At 33.7% G+C, this 25,547-nt stretch overlaps 3 protein-coding genes across 3 annotated transcripts; 1 reads left to right on the top strand and 2 right to left on the bottom strand.

Annotated features, from left to right (window-relative positions):
• The first annotated feature begins 7 nt into the window (after nucleotides 1-7).
• On the top strand, nucleotides 8-25,547 carry LOC119636290. Its single transcript, XM_038031593.1, has 7 exons — nucleotides 8-166; nucleotides 229-1,260; nucleotides 1,318-1,438; nucleotides 17,259-17,353; nucleotides 21,881-22,778; nucleotides 24,452-24,716; nucleotides 24,816-25,547. Exons 1-7 carry the CDS (start codon nucleotides 82-84, stop codon nucleotides 25,029-25,031), a joined length of 2,712 nt encoding a protein of 903 aa, XP_037887521.1. The 5' UTR covers nucleotides 8-81; the 3' UTR covers nucleotides 25,032-25,547.
• Nucleotides 2,358-7,832, bottom strand: LOC119636228 (TBC1 domain family member 31). Its single transcript, XM_038031483.1, has 6 exons — nucleotides 7,627-7,832; nucleotides 7,450-7,563; nucleotides 6,758-6,909; nucleotides 4,623-6,700; nucleotides 3,012-3,194; nucleotides 2,358-2,949 (listed from the first exon to the last, which is right to left on the bottom strand). The coding sequence occupies exons 1-6, from the start codon at nucleotides 7,785-7,787 to the stop codon at nucleotides 2,824-2,826; spliced, it is 2,814 nt and encodes a 937-aa protein (XP_037887411.1). The 5' UTR covers nucleotides 7,788-7,832; the 3' UTR covers nucleotides 2,358-2,823.
• LOC119636230 (leptin receptor gene-related protein) lies at nucleotides 7,995-8,711 on the bottom strand. The gene is made up of 3 exons (XM_038031486.1): nucleotides 8,628-8,711; nucleotides 8,301-8,556; nucleotides 7,995-8,247 (listed from the first exon to the last, which is right to left on the bottom strand). Exons 2-3 carry the CDS (start codon nucleotides 8,535-8,537, stop codon nucleotides 8,131-8,133), a joined length of 354 nt encoding a protein of 117 aa, XP_037887414.1. The 5' UTR covers nucleotides 8,538-8,556; nucleotides 8,628-8,711; the 3' UTR covers nucleotides 7,995-8,130.

Raw genomic sequence — 25,547 nt, 5'->3', positions numbered from 1 at the left:
GAATTGCTTTGCTTAACGCTTTATTTATTTTCAGAATAAAAATACGCGCAATCAGCTGTTTAGCAATATTCGGTAAACAACATGAATGCGTCGTATGCTATCGGAGAAGTTGAAAAGGAAACAGGATTACTTTTAAATTTAAGTCAGAAATCCAATATATTTGTAGGTAAGTAATATATTTTATACATATTAATATGAAGTGTAAATGTTTATTCGCTTTTGTACCAGGAGGTGATCAAACACCCACTCCCACAAGCTTAATAAAAAATTGCGAAGAAGTAGGATTATTTGAAGATTTACAACATGTTAATCCGTTCGAAGAAACTTTCCGTAGAGCTTGCGAACAGAGCGTCTATCAAAGTCCTACCATCCACTCGAACAGTGCATCATTAAACACCGACGAAGATTCGTTACATACGCCACAGGTGTTTCCACAATTTGATATTGCAGCTGAGGTTGGCATATGCCACGATGTAGAAAATATAGCTAAACAAACACTGGACACACCTGTGTTATGCAAGGATGTCGAAGCAACGAAGCAAATCTCAGCCGAAACAAATGGACCAACGACAGAAAAGGAGCGGAATGATATGGAAATAATCAACTGCGTAGCTGAAAAAGCCATTACATCTCAAGTAATACCGAGTATTAGTAGTTTTATGCCACCAGTTATACAATTGCAGCCGCAAGTAATAACGTTAACAATTCCTGCCAGTAACACACAAATTTCTCAAGAAAACACATTAGTGGCAGAAAATATCAAATCCAGGCCATTACTATTACCGAAGCTAACAGAAAATACTCGAGTGCACACTGCCGAATCTGTAAATGTCTCCGCGACAACAATACAATGCAGAACTGCAATAGAAAGCATCAGGAGTTCGTCGTCATCAGTTAATGAGCCTAGCAGTGCCAGCTTGACGCCTACATCTCAGTTACCTATCAAAGAGCGTCTTAAAGCTATTTTAAACCAAAATAGCAAAGCTCATCAAGTGTCCGAGTGGTCGTCGATTAATCATAAATTTCATTTAAACAAAAGTAAATACAAGCTATCAAAAGCCTGCTCTTCAAACGATGCTATGGAACGTAGACGGGCAGCCTCTTCACGTTATCGTCATAAAATGCGTGATGAACACAAAGAATTAATTAAACGCAATTGCGAACTGAAAACGGAAAATGAGAAATTAAAACAACGCATTAAACATCTGGAAATGGAAATGAGAAAACTGCAACAATCCAACACTGAACAACCACTTAAAAGTAAAATTATCATTTTTTTCCGTTCCACTTATATGAACTGGTTTTCTATGTTTGCAGCGTCCAATTCCTCTTTACCCGCGCAACTGCATATACCGGCCTCTACCATACACTTGCTAATGAATATACCGAAGGTTCAAGTTTCTCTATGTCAGAATGCAATTCTTCATCCGCAAAACTAGTAATGTCGTCCGTCGTTTCGTATATTCCGTCGCTCGCTTCAAACCAAGAAAATAAAAAACACTGCGTGATTGATCCAAATCATTATGTTAAATTTGTCGACCATTAACAGACAGAATGTTCGTCCGCATAGATGAATGTTACTTTACGGAGACTTCGTATTTATTGAATATAAAAAATTTATATCGTTGTAATTACTTCTTTGGATTTATTGAACTTAGCAGGAAGCTCTTGTAATGATCACATCCAAGTGCCTTTATGTTCAGTCTTTCGGCTATAAACACAATGAAGCTGTGTTTACATAACACAAGCCTCGCTTGCTTGCCTTTTCATGGCAGTAATAGCGTTAACTAGATTTCATTTTCGAGTTTTTTTGCTATACGTATACACAATAGGTGCGAGAAACGCTCTCTTTTAGCTGTCAAATTACGTGAAAACTAAATAACTTTAGCTTAAGCAAAATAGAGAGCAGATGGTAATCAGCAATTCTATTTAATCGTATGAGCAAATTTGCTGGTGATTGTTGCTGATCGCGTTCTCTGGCAATCCACCTTGTGCGGCTACCAGGTCATTGCGGCTCTTGTTTAAATAAAAAAGTTAATTTCTATGATGGTGGGACAGATTTATCAATCAAACCCATTCCAAAAGAATCAATACGAACAAAAGGAAAGCTTATCTTTCAATAATTAAACAATGAATATAAAGAAGTTGAGAGAAAGCACTCTACAGACTCGTAATAAAATACTAGATTTACGATAATTAATTCGCTTCATTAAAAAAATGCGTTCCCCTTTTGAATTAACTGCAACTTTCTTTATTATATTGGTATTAATTCTGTTTAACATTGTCATCTGTAATTTTTCATTTTTTTATTTCAATAGTTTTCTCCTAAATTTATCTTAAAACTAATCTATTCCAGCGAAAGTTTGTAATGCTAACTGTGCATCACTTTTTATACGCAACACTAGCTGCTACTACAATGGACGTATAATAGGCCTCACATCCAAGAGGCTCAGTTCGCAAAAGGCAATTGCCAAAAAGAAAGAGGAAGGTAACATAATTATCTGATCGATAATGAGATCTCCTTTTGCTTAATTCAAGTACTTCGTGAACAATTAGGTTCAGTCCTTCCATCCAGAAAGAAAGCAAAGCCAGGGAATAAAAGTGGTAATGCAAACGATGCGAGCTTTAGTCCCACATGACTTCTGGTGAAGGCTCCAAGCGTATCCAGAAAAGAAAATACAAATTTACAACGTTCAGGTGCACTGTGGCTAGAAATGTTTATAAAAACGAATATTGCTAATAATTATCAATAAGACAATCATAGTTCATTTAACAAGACATCCCGGTTTATTGCTTTTCTTTTCTTTATTTCGATCTGTTGGATTAATTATCCTTAACTATATTCGCAAACTCTTCTTTGTATTGCTGCAATTTGTCTTCCACTGCGTTCAGATAATCAGAGGGAATATTTGCTATTTTTTTTGATTCTTTCAAATCTATTGCAGAAAGCTGAGAATTAGGGAAAAGGTATCAGTTCAACTGTCTATATATAAGTATGTTATGTGATAAACCTTCTTTAAATCTGCGTCCAAAAGTTTTTGTTCTTCCCAAAGACGTTTAATGTCATTGTGAAAACGCTCGGACAACGATTGCTTGTGTTCGTCAGTAGATTTCGCGTTTTGACCTAAAAGGTCCAATTCTCGATTGCGAATTTTCTCTTCAACCTCCATTAAATCAATGTCGTTGCGCAGGCGCTAGAATGAAAAGAAAAATATATTCGAATTTTATATATCCATAGGTTTATCGCTGGTATGGTTTATGGTATGGGTACGGGTTTAGTTGGCGAATTACGTTTCAATTTTTATTTGGGGAAGATAGGTAATAATTATCGGTTGTCAAGTTTTTGCAAATTTGCAATGGCCCAGGGGTTCACTCGAAACTCGGATTTGTACCGGCTGCGCGTGTGCCTCCTTGCCAGATGGGTACATCCTTTTTTTCTCTCTCTGTCTTATTTATTTGTACATGAATTTATTCTCTTTATATTTTCGTCATTTTTTCTCTTTGCTTCTCTTTATCTACTTTGTATTAGTTATACCCTACACCATTTGTTGTACAGGGTGTATTAAGGTATAGCGGACGTATGTAACACACAGAAGGACTTAAGATGGACCAATCTTTTATTATACCCATCGAGTCAGACTCATAATCTGAATTGATCTAAGTCTTCCTGTCCGTCCATGTAAATTTGCGTTCATGCTACGGGTCGCAACTTTTTAGATATTCCAATAAAATTTGGTACATTGATCTAATGACACTTTTCCAACAACTCTTCCTACTCTGAAAAGTGGTTAAATGATAGAAAATTGCAATTTTTAAAATTTCTGGCTAAGTAGTAGTATTTGAACTCTTCTCATATAACGAAAACGAAAGTTCATTCGACAAAAATCGCAAAAGTAATTTAACGCTCCACAAAATTTTGATCATTTACTTCTCTTTTTGGATCCTGCCCTGTGTAAGAATGAAATTTGTACTACTTGTGCTACATTGCGTTTTGCGCCCACTTTCCCACAATTACGCATACGAAAAACATGACTTTATATAGAAATAAGATACAATTTTTGCGATCTATAATAAAAATAAGAATTGTGTCCTTCCCCGGCTATAACGTTCTTACTTGCTTTTAATAATAATTAGCATAAAATTTGATTTTAAGACTCAATTGAATACTTCTGTCAATTCATTTTCATTCATGTCATTCATCGCCGCTATAACACGATAGATTAGTTCCGCAAGACAGGAAACGAGGATTCTCGTACAACGTGCTCGTGTGATCCCGTATAATGCGTTATCTTTTTGTTATTTTCTTTACTTAAGATCTTATCTTTATGTACGTCTGTATTAATTAAAATTTCGCTATCTAATGATTCTTCTTCTCTATTTTATGTACAAATCATTATAAATTTGACAGTACAGAAATATAATGTGGGAAATCCCCACATTATGTGGGGAAAAAACGCGTGTTATACGAGGGGCATGAAATCGCGTAATTTGTGTACCTAGATCGCTCAAAAATTTCGCGAGTTTCAAAGATTGAATGATCAAATTATCATAAATACTTCCTCTTTGTAAGCCTGCGTTAAATAGGATGATTTTTTCGTTTTTCTCTTCTAATTTCTAATTACCTCTTTCTCAATGTTATTTTGCAAACTTTCCAGTTCACCCTCTCGCTGTAATAATGTTTTACGCTGGTCGGACTCATGAAGAGCTTTTAGCACTTCACCCTTTTGTTGACGTATTTCCTTCTGATGCAGTAATAGGACTTTGCGCTGGTAATTTAGTCGTTCTTCTTCACGTTTTAAGGTATCTTGATAATATCTTTCAATATCTTTTAAACGTTTATTGTGCTCCTCTTTACGTAATCCATTCTCCAATTTGCGTGTCATCTCCATTTCTTCCAAATCTAAAGCACGCATTTTATCATCCAGAGTTCTTTGTAGTTTTTGAATATCGATTGCTTTCTCCTCAAAACGATCTAAACTTTTTAACGGATAATTAAGAAATTTGGGATAAACATCTCGTGGCAGCGGTTGAAAGTTGCACATATAACGTTTGGGATGCAACGACATCGGACAGCAGGACATTAATTTAAAAGCTTTTGCTGTTAATTTCTTAATATCAATAGGATTTTGATCCTGAAAGAAATCACTTATTATTGTTTTATCCGGCAATCTTACAATGACCTCTCGTTGCATTATGTTGTAGGCGACAACACAAAAGATAAGAAAATATGGCGGTGCTGAGATGATATTATCCCACAAACAAAACCATTGATCTTCGTCTAAAACTTTGGCAAACGAAGTGTTCAATAAAGACCAAGCATAAATCGAAGCAGTTATATCCATGTCCGTATAAAATTTATACAGAGAGCAGTCGAAGTATTTCAATATATTTGTACAAAAACCTAAATAGTTACTGGGTTCAAGGGGATGATATTCAAAAAACATTTGAAACTGATTAAACATGAGGGTGACGCACACTTCAAACGTCGCTAATGGGTTGCTATGAAACATTTTCACAAATGGAAATATTAATTTAGCAACATTATCATTATAGGCAAACATTTTACACCACTGAGCCAGATTAGACCAACATCTAATCAGTGCACGTTTAATTTTTGCATTTTTTAATTGAATGCTACGAGCCTTTACGATAATGATTTTCGGCAAGCCCATTTGCATTAAATCCTGATATTGTGCACGATTGTTGGGCAGCTTTAATAAACAAAACCAAATCAAGGCACGATATTTGGAGGGATAACAATGGTATTCTTGTAGAATTTGCTGCAAGCTTTGTGGGGTTAAGAGTTCTCTCAGCTCTTCTCGGAATCGGCACTCGGCAGCGTTGATGGCTGTTGGTAGTGGCATAGGTTTGCTTTGTTTAAACGCTCTCCGCAACATATTCTTACAGCGTTCTTGAGAACGTAACACATTTATTAAATAACATACGGACCATATAGGCATTTCTCCGGAACACCTTGATATAGCCAAAAATTTGCCATCTGTGGATAATTGCATGCTTCGTGAGACACTCATATCGACAAACAATTTCAATTCAATATTCGCAAAATCCAATAAAACAATTTTGCGTTTATCTGTTAAACCAAATAACAGGCTTTCGTTAGGTTTGGGCATCAAGGCACATTGTTGCAATAGGAAATTTTTTAACTTAAAAATGCTTAACAATTCGAGGGTGTACGGGCTTAAAAATAAAAGATAATTATCCGAGGTGCTAAAACATAAGCAACTACCGTCTGTCTGATAGCAATACGACATAATCAAGCCCTCAGTAAGATCACGATCGCAACAACTGAAAGGAAATTCTGTATAATTATCCGAATTTAATTCTAAAACGGGCGTGGTGTCTTTCGGTGTTTGTAATTGCATTTTACGATCCCGCAATTTTATAGGATTTACTATACGTAATACTTCCAATTTAACGCTAGACCATATATGCAATGAATCGTTTGTAAAGCAAGTCAATATATGCTCTGAATATGGCAGATAGAAGGCGAATTTCAATGCCATTAACCGCTTATCAAAATCGAGACGATGAGTACACGTGAAAGTTTTTATATTGACGAGATATGCTGCGTTGCCCGAACGTATTACGGCTAAATTCTTCGGCTGTAACGGTACACCGGCAAAAGATATTTCAGAAATTGGCTCTTGGCTAATATTTACTAATCGCAATTTCGGCTTTTCTGAATACAATGAAAATTTAGAATTAAAGGAAATGATTTGCTTAAGGAAATTCTTACCCACATCTAATAGAATCAAAAAACCGTTCTTAGTGCCCAATAAATATTGGTCGGATTCTTTAACAGAAGGTACAATTACCGAAGATTTCGGTACACGCTCAGGGTGACGCCAAAAACGTTTACTGGCGAAGTCGATAACAAAGATATTTCCCCTACAAAAATAGAAACAACAAAATGATTTTCTGCATAGTAGCACTGACAGTTTCATACTGCGATAAATGAATTGAGTCCAATGAATAAATTGCTCAAAGATTTTTTAATGGTTGACTATAATGTATGCAAATCTTGTTAAAATGTGTGGAAATACTTTACATACGGGAAAAAGGACAGTTGTGTCCTATATAGCATTATTCAATCCAGATTTATATGAAAGAGCTATTCATTATTACTCAAGTGATCGAATTTAAAACATATCTACGTTATGTAGCTCGCTTTTAGCATATTGCGGACTGAAACAAAAAACTTTATTTAAATTTAAATAGTAATTTGGGAGTAATTTGGTCTTGAAATGCGGAAATTTTAACAAATGCAGAAAAATTCATACCAAAGCGGTGTTCAACCATGCTTTAATATTGCACAGACGGACAACGAGGCCTCTTATTCTAAATCACTTACGCATAATTAACCCTGGCCTTCCCTATTGGTCCCATTTCATTTCTTTATAAATATTTGAAAGGAGGAAAATTACAAACCTGCGGTCAATAGCCACGAATTGAGTGCCTCGTAAGTTAAAACAGTATGCGTTAAAAACTATGCGTATTAACTTGCCATCTTCTTTAACAGTATGGTGGACAGTTAGAATATTCCTGAAATTTCCGAAAATGCTTCAGTGCGCGCATTATTTTATTCCTAATAATTCCTTAACCTACCCATGTTTTTTGAATGAGAGTGGATGCTTTTTCATTTTAAATTCGCTGCCATGGGCAGATGAAGCTTCGCTGGAGGTCGTAGAAGCATAGTTTGTAAAATTAATGCTACTTGTCAATTCTTCTCCTTCCTCAGTTAGATTCGAGTCTTTTTCAATTTCCATGGCAAAAATATCGCAGAATTTTTTAACAATAAACCATCACAATAAAATAATATAAATATATATATATGAAAGTACACAGTTATTAAAAGCAAACTAACAGAATTGAAAAGCATTGCCATCTCATGATTAGAATATGACATATTTTTTATAATAAAACAGTTTTTTTAAGATATTTATTAAATTTTATTTTCTATGAGATTGATATTCGTGTTAATATATTTGTTAGCATGATAGCATATAACTTTCTTCACTTTGTGTATAAATTATGAATGTAAATTTATTATATTTTCTTATAATTAAGCGCTTTCTATTAAATAAATTTATATAGTAGTAGCAAACATTCTTAAAACATCCCGCCGTAAGGAGCGTCAAATTCACTGTCTTTCATGACATAACCAAGCATGGTTAAATAATTGACCGTGTTACTAATTAAAGTCAAAGCACATGCCAGCCAAGTGATCTGAAAGTTAACGCGATTAGATTAAGGAGTACTTAAATTTACGCATTATTTACCACGCCACTATGAGCCAAAACAATGGGCAGTGCAAAAGAACTTAATACCATTCCAGAGGTTAGGAACAACGCGAACTCGGTTTTTGGATTTGTTTCAGAACCGGGTGACAAGCGTTTCGCCAGCATCATTGGTATCACGGAAAGGACGTAGAATATTAAAACAAAGAAAGGGTAAAAAATCTTCGGTTGTGGCACAGCACAAGCCAATATTAAAAAGGTCATACCAATACAGGTCATAAATGCACATATTAATAAACTATAAATTGGATGAAATAAGTAAAGCAATTTTATAATAAACTATAGCATATATATAACAGGTTAACTTACACTTTGTTGTGTTGTCATAGCCAACGTGAGGTTTTAGTAAGTTTCCATCGATGAAAAATTTATGCAAGAAGAATATTTTTTTGAGTTTTTTATCGGTGTGTACTTTCTTAAAACATACCTTTTAATGCGGCCATGATTTCTCTCCTTCTTTAAAGGTGTACCTATGAATCTAAAATATTTATAATCCGTATTAATCACCAAAGTAGAAAAAATTTTTCTTTCTTTAACACTGTACTATATCGTTTTGTCAGATAGCCCAAGTTTTTGTTTTCATCGTTTTCTTCGTAAATACAAAACAAAAATGTAAAATAACAGTGTAATCAACTTCAAGGATTTAATATACGCGAAAATCGTGATAGCAACTTGATTTAAAAACCAAATAACTCTATTAGCTAATTGGTCGAGAACTTAACCTAAAATATACAAGAATTTTATACAAGATCCGCAACCTATTTGGATCTAACACATGAATTGTTGCAAACAGTCGGTAACTTTAATATTGAAATTTTTAAAAATATTAGTCTAAGACTCCTCGTCGCAGTTCGAATTGTGCAGCAAACGCGGCATGATATATTTCCTCTAAGGTATAAGGTAGATTATCCTAGACTTCCTAGAACAACCATGCGAGTAACGATAAGTTAAAGTGAAATAATAAAAGCACTCGGTATGAATTTTTTAAATTGAGGGAATGATTGTTTGGGGGGAAACCTGACGTTCGGCGGGCTAACACCGGTACCAGGTCATCGGCAACTAGCTGCCTCACAATACACACATATCTATATATATATATATATATATATATATATATATATATTCACAATAGTTTGATCTTATTTCTTTCATATACGTATTAGAAGGATATAGAATAGGATAGATTCGCCTGGAGTTACTTTCATTTTACTGGTTTACTGTGCTGAAGTGTTGCAAAACCTCATATCTCTCTATGCAATTTTTTTTTTTTTAATTTTATCAACACAGTATTATCGTTTTTGAATGGAATTAGAGTCTTTGATAATTTATTTTTTTATCTGTCACAATTTTCATTGCTTCATTGAATTACGCTTATTTTAAAAAAATTTAATATAGAATTGTTTTCGACGGGAGTAACAATAAATTGATGCAAGAAAAATGTAGTTTTTTTGCGAAGAAAAAACCCCAATACGCAAAATAAATTCCATAGAAGATAATTAATCTTAAAGTTGTTTTGCCAACATTTATTACTATTTTCGTGTTTGTTTAGTCTTTTTACAGCAACTGTGTTGCTGTTTAAGTAGTTATATAATTACAATGTGGCTGAACAATTTTCAAATAATGTCTCGGCCACTATAAAATGAGTATGTTGAACAAATCATAGTGCCAGTAACCATATCGATAATAAGTTAAAGAATGATGACAAGGATGAATTTGCGAAGACTGTTAATTTTTTCTAATTGGAAAAATTAGTTTACTATTTTGCTGGGGTAAGCCTCAGCCTCAGCGACGGAACGTACGGTTTTCTTTCAAAACATTCATAATTCGGTACCTATAGTATAAAATCCTAACAGGTGAATGCGGGTTCTTTTATTTTAGATTGTAGTCTGTTACCCAATCGTTGGTTTGATCCAGAATGCACTCCAGAATTCACTATGTCTCTGTTCGAAATCGAATTGGTGTTGCCAATCGGTTAGTTGATCACATTAGAAGTATCTTACCTAACTTATTTCGAATCTTATGTTCCATTCCATTCCGTTCTCACTTATTATAGTATGCCTACGATACTCACAAGAGAATAACAAACTGCTTGCTATACAAGAAATTAAGTGGAAAGTAAAATATACTTATTCTGCTTTGAATACCTAGGAATAACTTATAACTACGTATAGGAGCAAAAAGTGTCTGCAACTTTGGCCCTTACAAAATTTGCATCGGCGTTAAAAGCATCATGCGAGATTGAACGCAAGAAGACGGGACGACAGTGCCCAAAAAAGATAGTGATTTTCTGCAACAATTTTTAAAAAATGAGGTCCACATATGGGGCTACAAGTTGCTGTTTTATGTAGTGTCTTGGGAAACGCATGCTCTTTTGAGGTGTAATCCGGACAAGCAAAATCAGTAGATGAGCCAGATGTGGGAGTTAGCAATAAGATCGTCTTACGATTTAGCAGAGGGATACCAAGAATGGGGAATCACACTGTTTTTCGATCATTTTTATACATCGTTGCCCTTGGCATACTGTGTGCCGAAACAAGAAATCCATTGTGTGGCAACTACACAACAATATTCATTGCCTAATTGTAGTCTCCCGAACAGGAAGCATGTATTGACGACGCGGATTTCTCAGGGAACCTATGAGAAAAGAATTTCTCCCCATAATGGTGTTGACTTTTCAGGGCCGGTGTGGAAAGACTACAAGGTTGTTATTTTGTTCCTTATATTGGTTTGCAATCCGTAGATGGTATCTGTCCCAAAGCAGTGCAAGAGTATAATAAGAACATGAAAGGAATGGGCTTGGGGATTAGCTACTTAGGACGGTATCGATCAAGCGCCAAAAATCGCAAATCATACCTCTGCCTATTCTACCTAATCTTGGTCAGTTCCGCAATGATTTGACTGATGCTCTTTGCATTGTGAGACCTCATATAAATCAGTTCAGTCTAGTAATGGCTCATTAGAGAAAAGTTTACAGGGGAGTTCTGTATGGTGATCGCGTTCTTTGCCATCTATGGATGTACGAAAAGAAGGCGTTGGGCATTGACCGACATTTTCAAACAATTAGGGGGTAGAACTCCACTAATACACTGACATGTTTTGACTGAAGTACATATGCTATTCAAAATGGCTCGGATCGGTCTACTTTTTTGACCACTTACCATATAACGACTTTTCAAAATAAGGCGAGAAAAATTGCAATTTTAAAAATGTAGCGACTGTGATAGTCTTTGGACATTCCAAATTTGGAGCAATTTGTCTACCATCTGAAGAAATTAGAGCTTCTGTTATGAAGATATCGACTTGTCAACTTACCTACAGATAGTTATAGGTTAGAATTATTGAGGATTGGTATTAGATAGGATTGCTCGAGGAGAAATTTTTGTAATATTTAGTGGCTTAAGACATTGGATATTCCCTCATTTCTTTATATAATAAGGTCCATTAGGTTCCTCAGTAACATTGCAATTTATTTCCTTACATATTTTATATAAATATTTTAATATTATCTATTGATCAAAGCGTTCAGTCAAAATATTTTGAACAATCGAGAAACCTTTAAAATGTAAACATTTTTTACCAGTTTGTTCAAATGTATGATTCTTTCATTTAAAAAGCTTGCTTAACAGATTATTCAGTTGTGCTTTGTTTAATTTGATAATGAAAATTATGGCGGTCTACTTTTAGGCTAACTTATAAAATAACAAATTCTTTTCTCTTAAAGCGCTAGCATTAAAAAAAAATTCTACCGCACTGGAAATAAAAAATAAATTATACTTTGAAAAACCAAACTAATTTTAAGTGTTCACTCTATACATAATTCGGTAAATTACACCCATGTATCCATATAATCGTCATAATCTAACTGAAATGTGGAAAATATAATGCGAAAAGCCAGAAACTACTAGAAAGATTTACCGACGGCTTTTGTTAAGTTGGTCCGTTGGTCCGTTAGATAAAGTTAAGTTTTTGTTTTGCCGACGGCTTTTGTTAATTTGGTCCGTTATTTTACAGAGTTGGAACCTTCTGGTCTGTTAAGTTGCGCGTTTAACATAGCTGATTGGCGTTAACATTTAAGCTGTTAAGTTGGGCTTTTAACCATTTATATATATTATAAGCGACTCTGTGCTTTGCCTTCCAACAGGGAATTTAGCGAGGGCGTTGTTTAAAAATTATGACGGTTTAATTCTAAGCTAACTTGTAAAATACAAGAAATGTTCGATATTAACCTTTGACACATTCAATTAGGTAAAAATCTTCACACTTTCAAGCATGTATGACATTGAGAATCTATGACTAAGAAAATAGGATTACGATCATTTAAAGTCTCTGAAGGGCTAGTCAGCGAATATATGTGTACTAGTTATACATTGTAACTCAACTCTCTCCATAGGTATTATGCATGCACTGGCACGACATTGAGTTGAAAGAAACTATTCCCACTCAGGCGGATAACTTGTAAAATTAAGTAAGTTTAGTTCGCGTATTTTCCAATACCATCTAGAGGAGAAAAATTAACACCAAATATTCAAAAATATGCGAATATCGAACGCCAGGTCTCTAAAATTTTTAAATCAATGAATTCGTTAAAATTTTTATATAAAAAAACACTACATATTGTATGTACATGTGTTGTATTAGTTTAGTTAGCCGTAGTACGTAAACGCCATGAACTGCATAATTTACAGTTTTAGTGTTGTTTTAACGTTGTAAAAAAAGAGAAATGAAAATTTAATTTTGTCATTTTTCTATCCCTCACCCATGGGAGAAAATGAAAGCATACTTAGCGACGCCATTCCTCTTGATTTTGTGATCAAACAGTTTCAGAATGTGAATCATAATCAAAATCGACACATTTGTCCGTTCAAATCTTGAATTCTTTCTAATAACTTGAACTAATGCGGAAATTATTTCTCTTCTCCATGGAACAAAATTAAAATTCAAAATTGGAATTACAATTTTCTTATATATTCCAATCAGTCTGTAGCAGTTGGCAAACTGAAATCAGATCAGTTATGTTAATAGTTTGTGTAAAAGAAAAGATATTTACGCGAATTTTTGAAATTTGATGTAATGGGTATCCGGAATTCGCCCCTTCTGGCGGATAAAGCCTTCTTACTTGTTTAAACAATATTTTGAATCATGTTATAAGATTTAAAATAAAAAAAAGTCTCTAAACAACAATTTATCTGTAAAAATTTGAATAAGCAATGAGAGAGACAAAAGTAAAAACTTTAATTTTTTCCGTTCTCATTATATGTTTTAGTTTTTCCATAAATTCATACAAATTTTAATAAAATAAATGAGAACAAATTAATTAATTTATTTAATCATTAGACCATACGCACCACACATTCATTCATTCAGTAGTGTCGACCAGGGAAGCGGTGGTAACTTTCGCCGAGATGATTTGTTATAACCTATCCCGATATCGAATGGATGCCACTCCATGATTTATTATATCGATCCGTTTGGAAAGTGATTCTAATTTTGTCGCTTTGTCTTGTCAGTCGTTACATTAAAATGCCATGCATATTTAAACGAAATGATGATCACCAAAAAAAGAGTATGCAAAAAACGACGATAACAGCATACTATCGTATAAATATCTCAAAGATGAATTTTTAAAAGAGAACGTACAAGAAACATTTAAAGCCGTGTATAAGATGGTGTACAAAATTTACAACGAACACATGCCTGACACAAATCTTGGAAAGAATATCCAGGCAACCGACTTACAAAAACTGCCATTTTTCAAAACGGAAAGATGCTGCGCCAGTGGAGGGGGGAGGGGAGCACCGGAGAAACCAACGCGCCTGGCACGGTACCTCAAAGGTGGTGTGGAAAATCGTGAGAAGAATTTTACGGTATATGGTAATGGTTTAGTGGCCAAGTCGGCTGCCATGCGTCGAACCTAAAGCCACTCCTGTGCCTTCATAAGGGTTTCCTCCATTGAAATACCAACTAATTGGACAATGCAGTAGTGTTTTAAATGTATCATAACGGATGCCGCTTGTAAGAACTCCCGGCTATTCGAGGGATAGTGCTCGTCATGTAATGTTTTAATTGCGATTTCTCGAATTCTCTGGTTGAATAAGAAATCCTTTGTAAACTAAACCAAACTCACCGCCACCTATTATCATCTCGGTTGCTTTTAGCTAATATTAAGGTAAGTTCGAGAATTTTATTAAAATTAATTCACTATCAACTTGTTGTTGTTATTCGTTCAGCGAGAAGCTTTTTTATCAACGTTTGGCATGCAACTTTGAAAATTTCTGTGCTCTTGAAATAGCTCCAGAGAGATTATCAATTAAATCTTTAATTTTATTGGCCGGAATTCACTATTGGCTTCATGTCAATGATCTTTTTATTCGCAATTCTTAATTGGGATTGAAAATTTCGTTAAATGCATTTACGCGAGCTTTATTAGCAAATCAACGTTCTTATCCTTTTTATCATCGATGCAATCGCTGTCATTACTCAAGCTATCAATCGAATCGCTCCAAACGAAATCGTCACTAAATTCGCTGCAAGTTTTTATATCCTCATCTTTAATATCACTAATACTGCTCATGCCATCAAAATCTTCATCTTTTAAATTGTCATCCATATTTATTACAATCTCATCGACTTTTTTCATATCGATAGGTAAATCAAATATAGCTAACGGATCTTCTTGATCTTCTTGAATCAGGATTTTTTTATATTTTTGTTCGACTTTTAGACAAAGTTCTTGGAATATATAAAAATCCATCAAATTCAGGACACAATTTCCGCAAATCGATTTCGGCAGTGGATCTTTATCTCAGATTATGTTGTTTGCCGCATTATTAATTTATATGATATGATATTCATTGCTTTCTTAGACTCGTTTTTTTTTTTTTTTTTTGGATAAAGCAAAGCATGAATTCGCAAATATATCAATTATTGTTCTTGCAAGCAGGTTGGTGTGGAAAATGGAAAAAAAAAACAGTCAAAGAACACGGCCGCACTACGACTATGTTTCTTTATTTTTTATTAATAAATCTATGTTTTCATATAAAATTTCTTAATTTCTTCAATTTTACAAGTTAGCTTAAAATTAAACCATCATAGTCTTCGCTAAATTCGCTGCTAAAAGGCAAAACCGTCGGCCAATTTCCGGCTAATTTTCTCTGCTAAAGAATATTTAATTGATTAACAGCTGTTTTCTTTTCTTTTCAAATATTTTTCGATATATTTCTTCTTAGTAATTTTTATAGACAGAGTTGCCAGCCTTCATATCAAAAAAGGCAGTATATTAGCAAGCAAATGTAAACAAATATTTAATTTTATTATGTGTAAACAAATGTTAAAATAACCTTTAACTTTGTAAAGCCTGATGATATTGTGAGAGTAATAATGAAATTCTTCTTGCAATGCACGGTTGGACGATTTACGCTCGACAGCTAAAAATTAGATAGTAATAATAATAATAAGAGTAATAATGTACAAAAAGGGAAGAAATAAAATAAGAAGCAAATTGAAATGGTCATTCTGCGCGCAGCTGCTTTTGTCCTTGCGTATATGTCGCTAAACATATTTCTTAAAAAAATAATCGCCGTAAAAAGATAAAGTAAAGTTATATTCCATCAGAGAATGGGAGAATGTTTCAAACCGATTTAAATATTACTTGCTTTGATGCTTTGGAAAAGTTCTTAGCTTAGCTTAGCTTAGCTTAGTTTGCTCAACATGTAAAGCCTTTTTAATAAACTGAAAACATTTCAATAAAAAATTTTCGATCTCAACGCTCTCTCCCACTTCCGAAGGCTCGCACTGTTTTACTGTAATACTAAATATAGAATATAATAAAAAAATTAAATAGAAAACTTGATGAAAAAATGAATTTATGTTTTGTCGAAAATTTCAATGAAAAGCTTAGTTATGATGTAATGCGCATATGTTGTTAAATATTTTCATTCATGCAAAAAGTTTTCCAATCCAAACCTATTTACAAAAAATAGACGAAATGAACAACTACAACAATACCGATATGTTACCATTATTACGAAAAAAATGAAAGAAGAGAAACTCAAAAATATTAATCGAGTGAAAAATTAAAAATATTTCAAATAAAAAGAGCGTTTGTATATAAAATCATTATCGTTAGCATAGGACTCAAAGCGTTTTTAATTTTTTTTGTTTTTTCATTAATTGTTTCTTTAGCATTACTGCCGAAATCGAATGAATGATAATGTCTTTGGAAGGAAATTAGTTTTTAATTTTTTTTTTTTCACTTCTAAAGCTTATGTTTATTGTTTTCTTCTCTCATAATAATCTAAAGCGCAGTCGCTGGGAAGAATAGTAAGAAAGCTATCCCTTTTTACCACAAGGTTGCGGAGGTGTTTTAAACATTTTGCGTCACATTTATTAAACGGTTGGTGAATATATATTATCCTAAGTCAATGGCAAATGTTAGTACAAGACTAACCTTTGAACATAAAAGTAACGGAAAATTCTTGAAACCAAAACGAACATAAACGATATTTGTTAACTATTTTGTGTTTTGTTTTTTTTTTTAAAGAAGCCAAATCAGAAAAAAAAAAACGAATAAGAAAAGAAATGAAAAATTTCTGGCACTAAAGAAAAGAGAACAGAAAAAATAAAGAGAAAAATTTTGAAATGAAAGAAATGCGATTTTTTTAACCAATAAGCGTAGAAAACATATTGAACGCGATAACAACAACAAAAATCAATAATTCAACAAGAGTTCGTTCGTTTTTTTTCTTTACGACAAATAAATAAAAAGTCTAAAGTCATTCAATCTGTCACTTTTCTCTAACGCGAAGTCAACCGGTAACATATGGTAGTGCACTTACAAAAACTTTCTCAATATTTGTAAATAAAAAGCGAAAAGAAAAATTAATATAAATATTATTTTAGGTCCGTTAAAAAAAGAAATTGTTTCTCGTTTACTTTTTAAAATATGTTAAGATTAATGGCAGTTATATATAAAACACTTGTGGCCACTGTGCTAATACTTAGTATATGCGAAATATGCGAAATGTCAATTTATCCAGGTAAGCTAAAAATAAACTCGCATCTCTTATAACTGTATACACATAATATATATATATATATTTTTTTTTGTCTATATATATCTACATTGCATATAATATATAAAAACGTAACTAACCTATTTTATAACTGTAACTACGTAGGCATATATACATTTAGCTGCATATGCTACTACTACATGCAAAAAAAATTTGTTGAGCGTACATATATATCTAGTACATGTTTATATTTTATTTACACACACATATATAGTGTGTATGCATTGAGCATTAGTATTGGTTATATTTAGTTATAGTATACATCTTAAAGAAATAGCGCATTAAGAAAAGAGAAGGAACGTAATATTGCAGAAGCATTTGTATTTGTTGCTTAATCAAACCAAATGTAATACAATAAAAATTGCATAAAATATCAAATTTTTATACATATATATGCATATACCACATGTAGGCCGTAGCTGGATACATGAATCGCCAGACAAATCCATTCATGGAGAATCTTTCGCAACAACAATTGCATTAAAACAGAAAATCAGCCGTTGATGCTCAGCAAAGCGAATTGAGAGGCATTTTACTCATACATATGTAAATAAGAATACAGGCGCACAAAAATTTACGCAAATAATAGCGATAGAGAAACGAAGTAGTTGAAACGGCTTTGCCGACTTCCGTAACCAACTTGATGAGCACATATGCTCAAGTGCATAATAACAACAATTGTGTGTGTGTGTGTGTGTGTGCATTAATAGAGTACATGTGGTAAGAAAATAAAATCGTTGCATACAATACGGCTGGCGTATTTATTATACTTGAAATGAAAGAAAGAATTTAAGTATTTTTCTTATATGAAATGAAATTTTTTCCAAACTTGGAAAAGAAACTTTATCAATACTATTCAACTTAGAAAGTTGAAATCTAGCTAAATAAAAGATTTGTTATTTCAGAAAACGCGTATAAATTCTTTTATTTTAGCGATATTTTCACTAATATCTTATTTATCTTCTTGATCATCTTGATTTTCAAATTTATATACAATGTTGCTAATCATTGTACTTTGAAGACCTGCTTGGAAGAGTTCGATGTAAAGTTCTTAAAATTGCCCTTACGATTAACATTAACATTGCTATACTAACAACACTAAGTAAGAACATTTTTTTTATTTCAGGAAGGAAATAAAAATTAAATTTGGTTAAAACTCTTTTTAGCAAAACAATTAAAATCGTTTGCAATCACTAATGACTAAACATGCGATATAAATAAAAAATGTTATCACTTTTGTTTTCCTTTAGTTTTATGGAGGTTCATTGGATAATTTTTATTTATACTTTTCGCAAATCCCTTAATGGCCCCTTGGCCATCGCGCACGTTTAACCTTAAGAAACTTGTCACGAGACGTTTTTATTAAATTTAATTATTTATTTATTTTGAAACATAAATTGTGCTTACTTTTTTCAAAAAAATGTTGAAAAATCAAAAAAGTAGTAAAAGTCTAAGAGGTCTCAACAAGGATGCATTTGGTTGTCTTGCTTAAAGAGGAAATCAACTTCTTTTCTTCTTTGATTCAAGATATGAGTTCTTTTCATTCGTAAACTTGCCTTGATTGATATTTTTTTCACCGGGTAATCTGTTGTGTGACGCTCGAGAAAGTAAATTGAAAAACACTTTGCTCTCAATATAAGAATTTTCTCAGCATTAATGTTCTGTCGGATAGATAAAATTTGCTATGCGAATGTACACAAACAAAACATTTCTTCAATGCATTTCGTTAGCAATAAAATGTAAGCAAAAAGAAGTACAAGTGCAAGTAGTAAAGCAGGTCAGGTTATTGAGGCATCTTCAATTTTTCGTTAATGCTTAAATGTATATGCATAAATTAGTTAGAAAAATCGCAAATTGCTTTCCCATTTCTTATGACGTAAAACCAAAATAAAACAGGCGCATTATACATGCGTGCATAAGCATGCATTTCCTCTTGAGAAGATAATGAAATGAAGTGAAAGGATGAGAAAATGAAAGAGAGGGGAGTGATGGAGACAAAGAGAGAGAGAGAAAGAGGAGATGAGAGAAATGTATAGATGAATGAATGAATGTAATGAATGTAACGTACGTCTACATCCTCTCGGCCACTTGACATGAAAATAACTTTATTAATAATAGATAATAACTTTATTTTGATCATTACTGAAAAGGAACACCTTTTACTTAATGCTTATATTGGATTGCTTATTGGATCGCTTGCTAATTGCTTTTTTTAATTTCACATGAAGACATTAGCTTCGGCAAACCGCTATTAACCAGACTTGCATGAATTATGATCAAAATACAATCTACAAATGACTACTAATCACACCAACACCTTCTACAAATGACTACTAACCACGCTAACACTGCATGCGACTTGCTCTATTTAGGGTGACCAATCGTTCAAAATAACAACACGCAATACAACAATGTAAAGTAAACAATAAGAGAACAAAAACTAGAAATTTTTTTTGGAACTCGAAAATATCGAGTGACATTCTTCTAATAAAATTGTTACAGCATGGCACATTAGACATAGAACGGTTAACTGTGATGGGCTTTCTAAAGGTCCCTCTCATAAATGTGAACTGAAATTAAATTAAAATATAAATGCTATACGAACTTGGATCATGTGTTCTACCTACCTTTCGGATATCCTTAAATGGGTGGAGGTTTCATCAATTTATGAAAAAAACTAAGTAACCACATTTCAAATATCTAAAAATGTTATTGGGGTTTTTATCGCACTCTGTAGCGAATTCTCAATTCTGCATAGAGTTACTTCAATTCTGTATGACTGTGCAAGTAACGGAAAATTTTCGCTTTACTTATGAAAGCAGTTATGCCAATTGTTGTGTTTGCATGTTGTAAAGCGAAGTAAAAAATATCAATTTTTATGGTTTCCATCTACATCGTTTTTGTCGAATTCTTCTTTCGCATTCCTAACAAGATACGGCAAAAACACCGCTATTAATAACAGGGATTGATAGGTAATTACTTACGCTTAATATATTCAAAGTTATTTTTATGCGGACATTTTTTACGCGATTCCTTTTATGCGATTTTTTTTTTTGTGTGATATATGAAAATCATATGAAAATGAAATTTGATAATCAGCTGAAGGATTTAGAGCCATCTTGTTCACCGGATTTGTAGACGGAGCGCATTCCACGATCTGAAGATAAGGGGCGACGCTGCCTTCGCTGATGAAATAGCCGGTAAAAGGTATTCGAAAGTTTTAGCGACAATTATTGAAATTGGTGGATGTTGTTTAAAATAGGAATTTCTAATTACTTTGCGCCGTTTTGAGTTATTTTTTATGTGAGACTTTTTTTATGCGGTCCCTATTCACCACATAAAAAGAAAATTTTATTTGTATTGCAAAAATGACTTTTCAACTCGTGAATTTTTGTACGATTTTTTTAGGCGTTTTATTTTATGCGGTCCCTATCAACCGCACAAAAACAGGTTTGATCGTATAATAAATAAATCGCATAAAGGCTATGACTAGAGTTTGTAATTGGGATCAGGATGATTGTAATTTCAATTGCCAGGCACTGCTCAAGACTATCGAGGATCGAGCAAGAAGTCTGCAATCTTGCCGGTGGAATAACGAGGAAAGAGCAGAATGGTACAAAGTGGCTTCTTATGAATTAACGATATATGCGAAGATAATTCCGTGGCAGGGGAGTCCTGCGGTCTGTTGAGCGAAAAGGTCCTGTGATGATTACCTATTATCACGTTTCAGCACTTCAGCTTCAGCCCTTATCATAACGATAGTTACCGATATAGCTAAATAGCTTCAGCCCTTATCATACCGACACTGATTATATATAGGTAAATATCTGAGTATTGGCAACGATACCATGAAGAGAAGAAGAGATTGCGTAACACTTATTATATGTATTTATAAGGCGTGCTATTTTCTTTTCAGAGAGTTATTTTGGATCAATGAAAGAGCTCTTGACTCTTTTCAGCAAAGCCATAAAAAACCTTGTTCTGGCTGAAAAACTCAACCAAAAAAGGATTTTCACAAGGGTTCACTTTAGATCACTACGAAGACGATGCAAAAAGCAAAGCCGGATGGGCAATAGAATCAATCAAAGTTTATTAACTCTTTCAATATTTGTCGTGTCATTAAAGATTTGTGTTATCTAGTATGCCGTAATGCCTTTCCTATTGATCCATTCTGAATCCCTGGTAGAGCAAATTTTATTAATTTTTTTTTTTAGAAAGTAACGAGCTTCTCTTTTGCCTTGGCAAAAAATGGCTTAAAACTATTTTAGCCAATGTTTAACTGTACAGCGATCTAATAAGATCAAGTCTACCGGTCTCTTTCCATTTTTTTTAAGCGTTTTTCGAAATTTACAAAGCAGGAACGAGCGAGCAAAGCATGTCTTTACCATAAGCAATAGGATTAAATTAAATTTTTGAATGTTTCGTTTTGTTGTTTGCTTGTTTAATTTTATGTATAATAATTTTTTTTTTTATTTTTTTGGTTAATTTTAGGCCTTCGTCGCAAACCGATGCAACAACTTCAGCCGGCCTATGAGGTAAATACGGACTTTTTGGCTCAATTAAAAGAGGAAAATGCACGACGACGTTTACAACAACAATATGATCAATTATTGGAATTAATAAACATGCAAATAAATCGTCAACGTCAACGACAAGAACGATTACGGGAACGTTTTCGTCAACAACAATTGGCCGCCATGGCCAATGCTGACAGTAACGAGGAATATTCAATAAACTTCAATGACGATTATAACAGTGATAAAGCAAATGAAGCAAACGAATACGATGCAACAAATCCCGAATTTAGTTATAAAATATCTAATTGGGATTTAGATAATCTAAAAAATCGTATGGAATTTGCAGTAGGGCCGGCCGATCCTCGCTTCTATGAAAACGAAGGAGAAGTAAATCAAGTGAATGAAGAGATCAAAAGCATTGATAAAATTAATGAAAAAGACGAAGATGACGGGGAAGATTTAGATCCTAAGGTATTGGAAGAATATGAAGAATTGCCAAAAGTTGATCAAACTGACAGCGAACAGCACAACGACATGGAAAATGCCAATGCCGATAATGTTGTGCTTATTGCGCATCCTGCGACGCCTGGCGAACAAACGAGCATTAATTTTCATAGGATTAAACCGCAGAGCAATACATTTAAGCAAGGTCAAATGGGTTTGGTGCCAGCTCATCAGGACTTGAGTGCACTGATTGACAAATTGCATCAAAATTTAGAACAAAGTGAAAAAATCAATGACGAAAATCACTTAGTCGTGCGAGAACATTTAAATATGAAAGCTGAAATGGGCATGTATGTCGTGGCATTGATAGCAGGGGTCAGTGCAGCCGCTACAGTGGGTCTATTCATTCTAGGAATAGTTTGGTATACGTAAGTTATAACAATGTATGAGTTACGCATGCGGTTCTGTCGTGAGTGTTCTAAAGACGTGTAAAAATTATGGGCGCGCAAAAATTGATATAGATTTTCGCTCACGAATTTTCAATGATACGACTTCTTCGGGAGTGCGGATTGGGAAAGGATACAATTGAAATTATGAGTTGTGACTAAGGCAATAGAAGTAGAAAGACAAGTTCAATTGCTATGTAGTTAGCCCGAGGTTCTAACCCATGAATTCATATGGGCATTTTAGCTACGATCTCGAGCAATTTTAAAATCCACATATTGTTATAAATCGTAGGTCGCATATATAATTGCGAGTTACTGACAATTTTATTCCTGTTATGTTATGTTTTGATTTCGGTTGCTTTGGCCTACTAATAGATTGATTCACATTCTCGTCTATGGGACTGACATATCCGCTTACAGACCGACACCTACAATCTTATGATCTTTGTTCCTGTAATCTTATTTTTGACTTCGGTCGCTTTAGTCCGCTAATAGATTGATTCACACATTCTTGATTGTATGGAATTGAGCTGACTGACATATCCACTAAGCGTCAGACTTTCGTTCGATTTTTTCAATTATTAAATTGCATAGCCATAACCTGACCATAAACGAACGAATATCATCAAGATGACTCGAAATGTTACACAAAGCATTCATTCATTTACGTGATTGGAAATAAAACAATAAGTTTAGTAGATTTTTATTCTTCGCGACGGTATGTATAAAAGAATAGTAAATAATAATAATATTTTTTTCGGAGTCACACCTTCACTCACACACTAACATGAGAATACACAGCTCAAAGTGTCTCCCTTTCACTCAGCACTGACATGACAATATTCTGAAGTCATGTATAGCATGTCGGCCAACCTCTCTTGAGATTAAATAAGAAAACACATTTTCTTCCCAAAAGACGTTTCAGTTTCCGCTTTGATCTCTACATCTTCAAATCTTTTCCCCTGATGCATAGTTTCGCCGAAGGCCAGCTTCGGAAATACGGATGGGCTAGAAATTCAAATTTCATTGCAATCATCGACCTAAGGCATGATGCACTTGTTTAACTGCTAGTTGGCTGGTATTGCATTTGCAAAACAACTTTGTCAAGCCCAGATTTTCATCCAATATAATCTGCATTCTGAGCTATCTCGTTCAATTTCGCTTTTCAATTATTCAGAATAAGTTTGTAGTGTTTTTTGATGTTTTTTAGGGTAATCATCTCCTTTAAGTGTTTACTTCGTTTAGCATCAATCTTGCCCAACTTGCCAGATTATTGTCTTTAAGGGAAAAGAGTTTGCAACCCCTTTTCTCATATTTTGGCAAAATTAAGGTTCAACTTGCAGAATTTTGACTTTTTCCACTGCTTTGAAAATAACAAAAGTATTGCCACGAAGATCGCTGCAACTCGAAAAGAAATTACATGAAATTTTGACAAACATTTTTTGAGGGACGGTGTGTTCGAAAAAGGATAATTGTTGTTAAGAAGCCGTCATGCATATGTCGGAGAGGAAAATTATTAACAGACCTGTTAGGTTCGATGGTTTCTCTTTCGTATCTGTCCTGATATGTTTTCATTCTTGTAAAATGATATTCAGCCTTCGGCCTTCTCATGACTTTTGACTTAGTTAACATAATTTTCTTTCTCTTTGATAAAGATTCCATAGCCGAAGTAAGGCGGCTGCCGATGTTGAATATCCAGCTTATGGTGTAACGGGACCTAATAAAGATATTTCGCCATCCGGTGATCGGAAACTGGCCCAAAGTGCTCAAATGTATCATTATCAACATCAAAAGCAACAAATCATCGCCATGGAGAGTCGTTCAACAGCTGAGGAAAGTTGCGAAATATCCTACGTAGAAAGTGATGATGATAATGAAGAGGGCGATTACACTGTTTACGAGTGTCCCGGTTTAGCACCGGTAAGTTAATAATACATTCCAAGACGAATAATTATAAAAATATATATATTTATATATATATATATATATATGTATATGTGTTTCTTATTAACATCAAAGACTGGCGAAATGGAAGTGAAAAATCCTCTATTTTTGGATGATACACCAGTAACACCGGCTTTAGGTTCACAGCCTATTGCTCAAGTGACTGCACAACAACCGGCCGTTAAAAAAATATTTGAAAAGACGCAAAGAGACGGTGGCGCTGGCAGCATTATCGGAAATAATACATCAATGTCTTCCGATGGTAAAAAAGTAAAAAAAGCGAAAAAATAAACACCTTTCAAAAGCAAAGCTTTCACCAACTTTTCCCATATACTTCTCTCAAGCAAGGCAATCTTAGGGTTTCCACATCACCCAGATATAAAATAAAATCTTCTTTATACGCCGCTAATCTATGAGTTAAAATTGATTTGAAATTTTATTATTTTTTTTTTTCCTTATGTTACACCTATCCACAAAAAAAAAAAAAAAAAAAAAAAAAAAAAAAAAAAACGAAGAAGAAAAAAAATAAAGTAATTAAATGTTAAAAATAAACGGTATTTTTTCCCATAACTCGACATTTGATACAAGAAACGTAACACAAATCTTTTCACTTGAACTCTTTCGAGTGCCATTGAATTCATTTAATACCACGAAATTGTCCCTATACCACGACTGATTTAGCTAAAAACGTTCCTCATACGAATAAAATTTTCCCTCTGCTATGCCGTTAATAAAATCTTACAAAAATTATTCTTAGCTACTTCCAGCAATGATCAATTTTTTTAAATATCTCCAAGACTATATAAA

This window comes from Glossina fuscipes, unplaced genomic scaffold, assembly GCF_014805625.2.
Source record: "Glossina fuscipes isolate IAEA_lab_2018 unplaced genomic scaffold, Yale_Gfus_2 28, whole genome shotgun sequence".
Taxonomy (NCBI): domain Eukaryota; kingdom Metazoa; phylum Arthropoda; class Insecta; order Diptera; family Glossinidae; genus Glossina; species Glossina fuscipes.
Note: the sequence above shows the minus strand (reverse complement) of the source record. Positions and strands in the feature narration are given on the sequence as shown.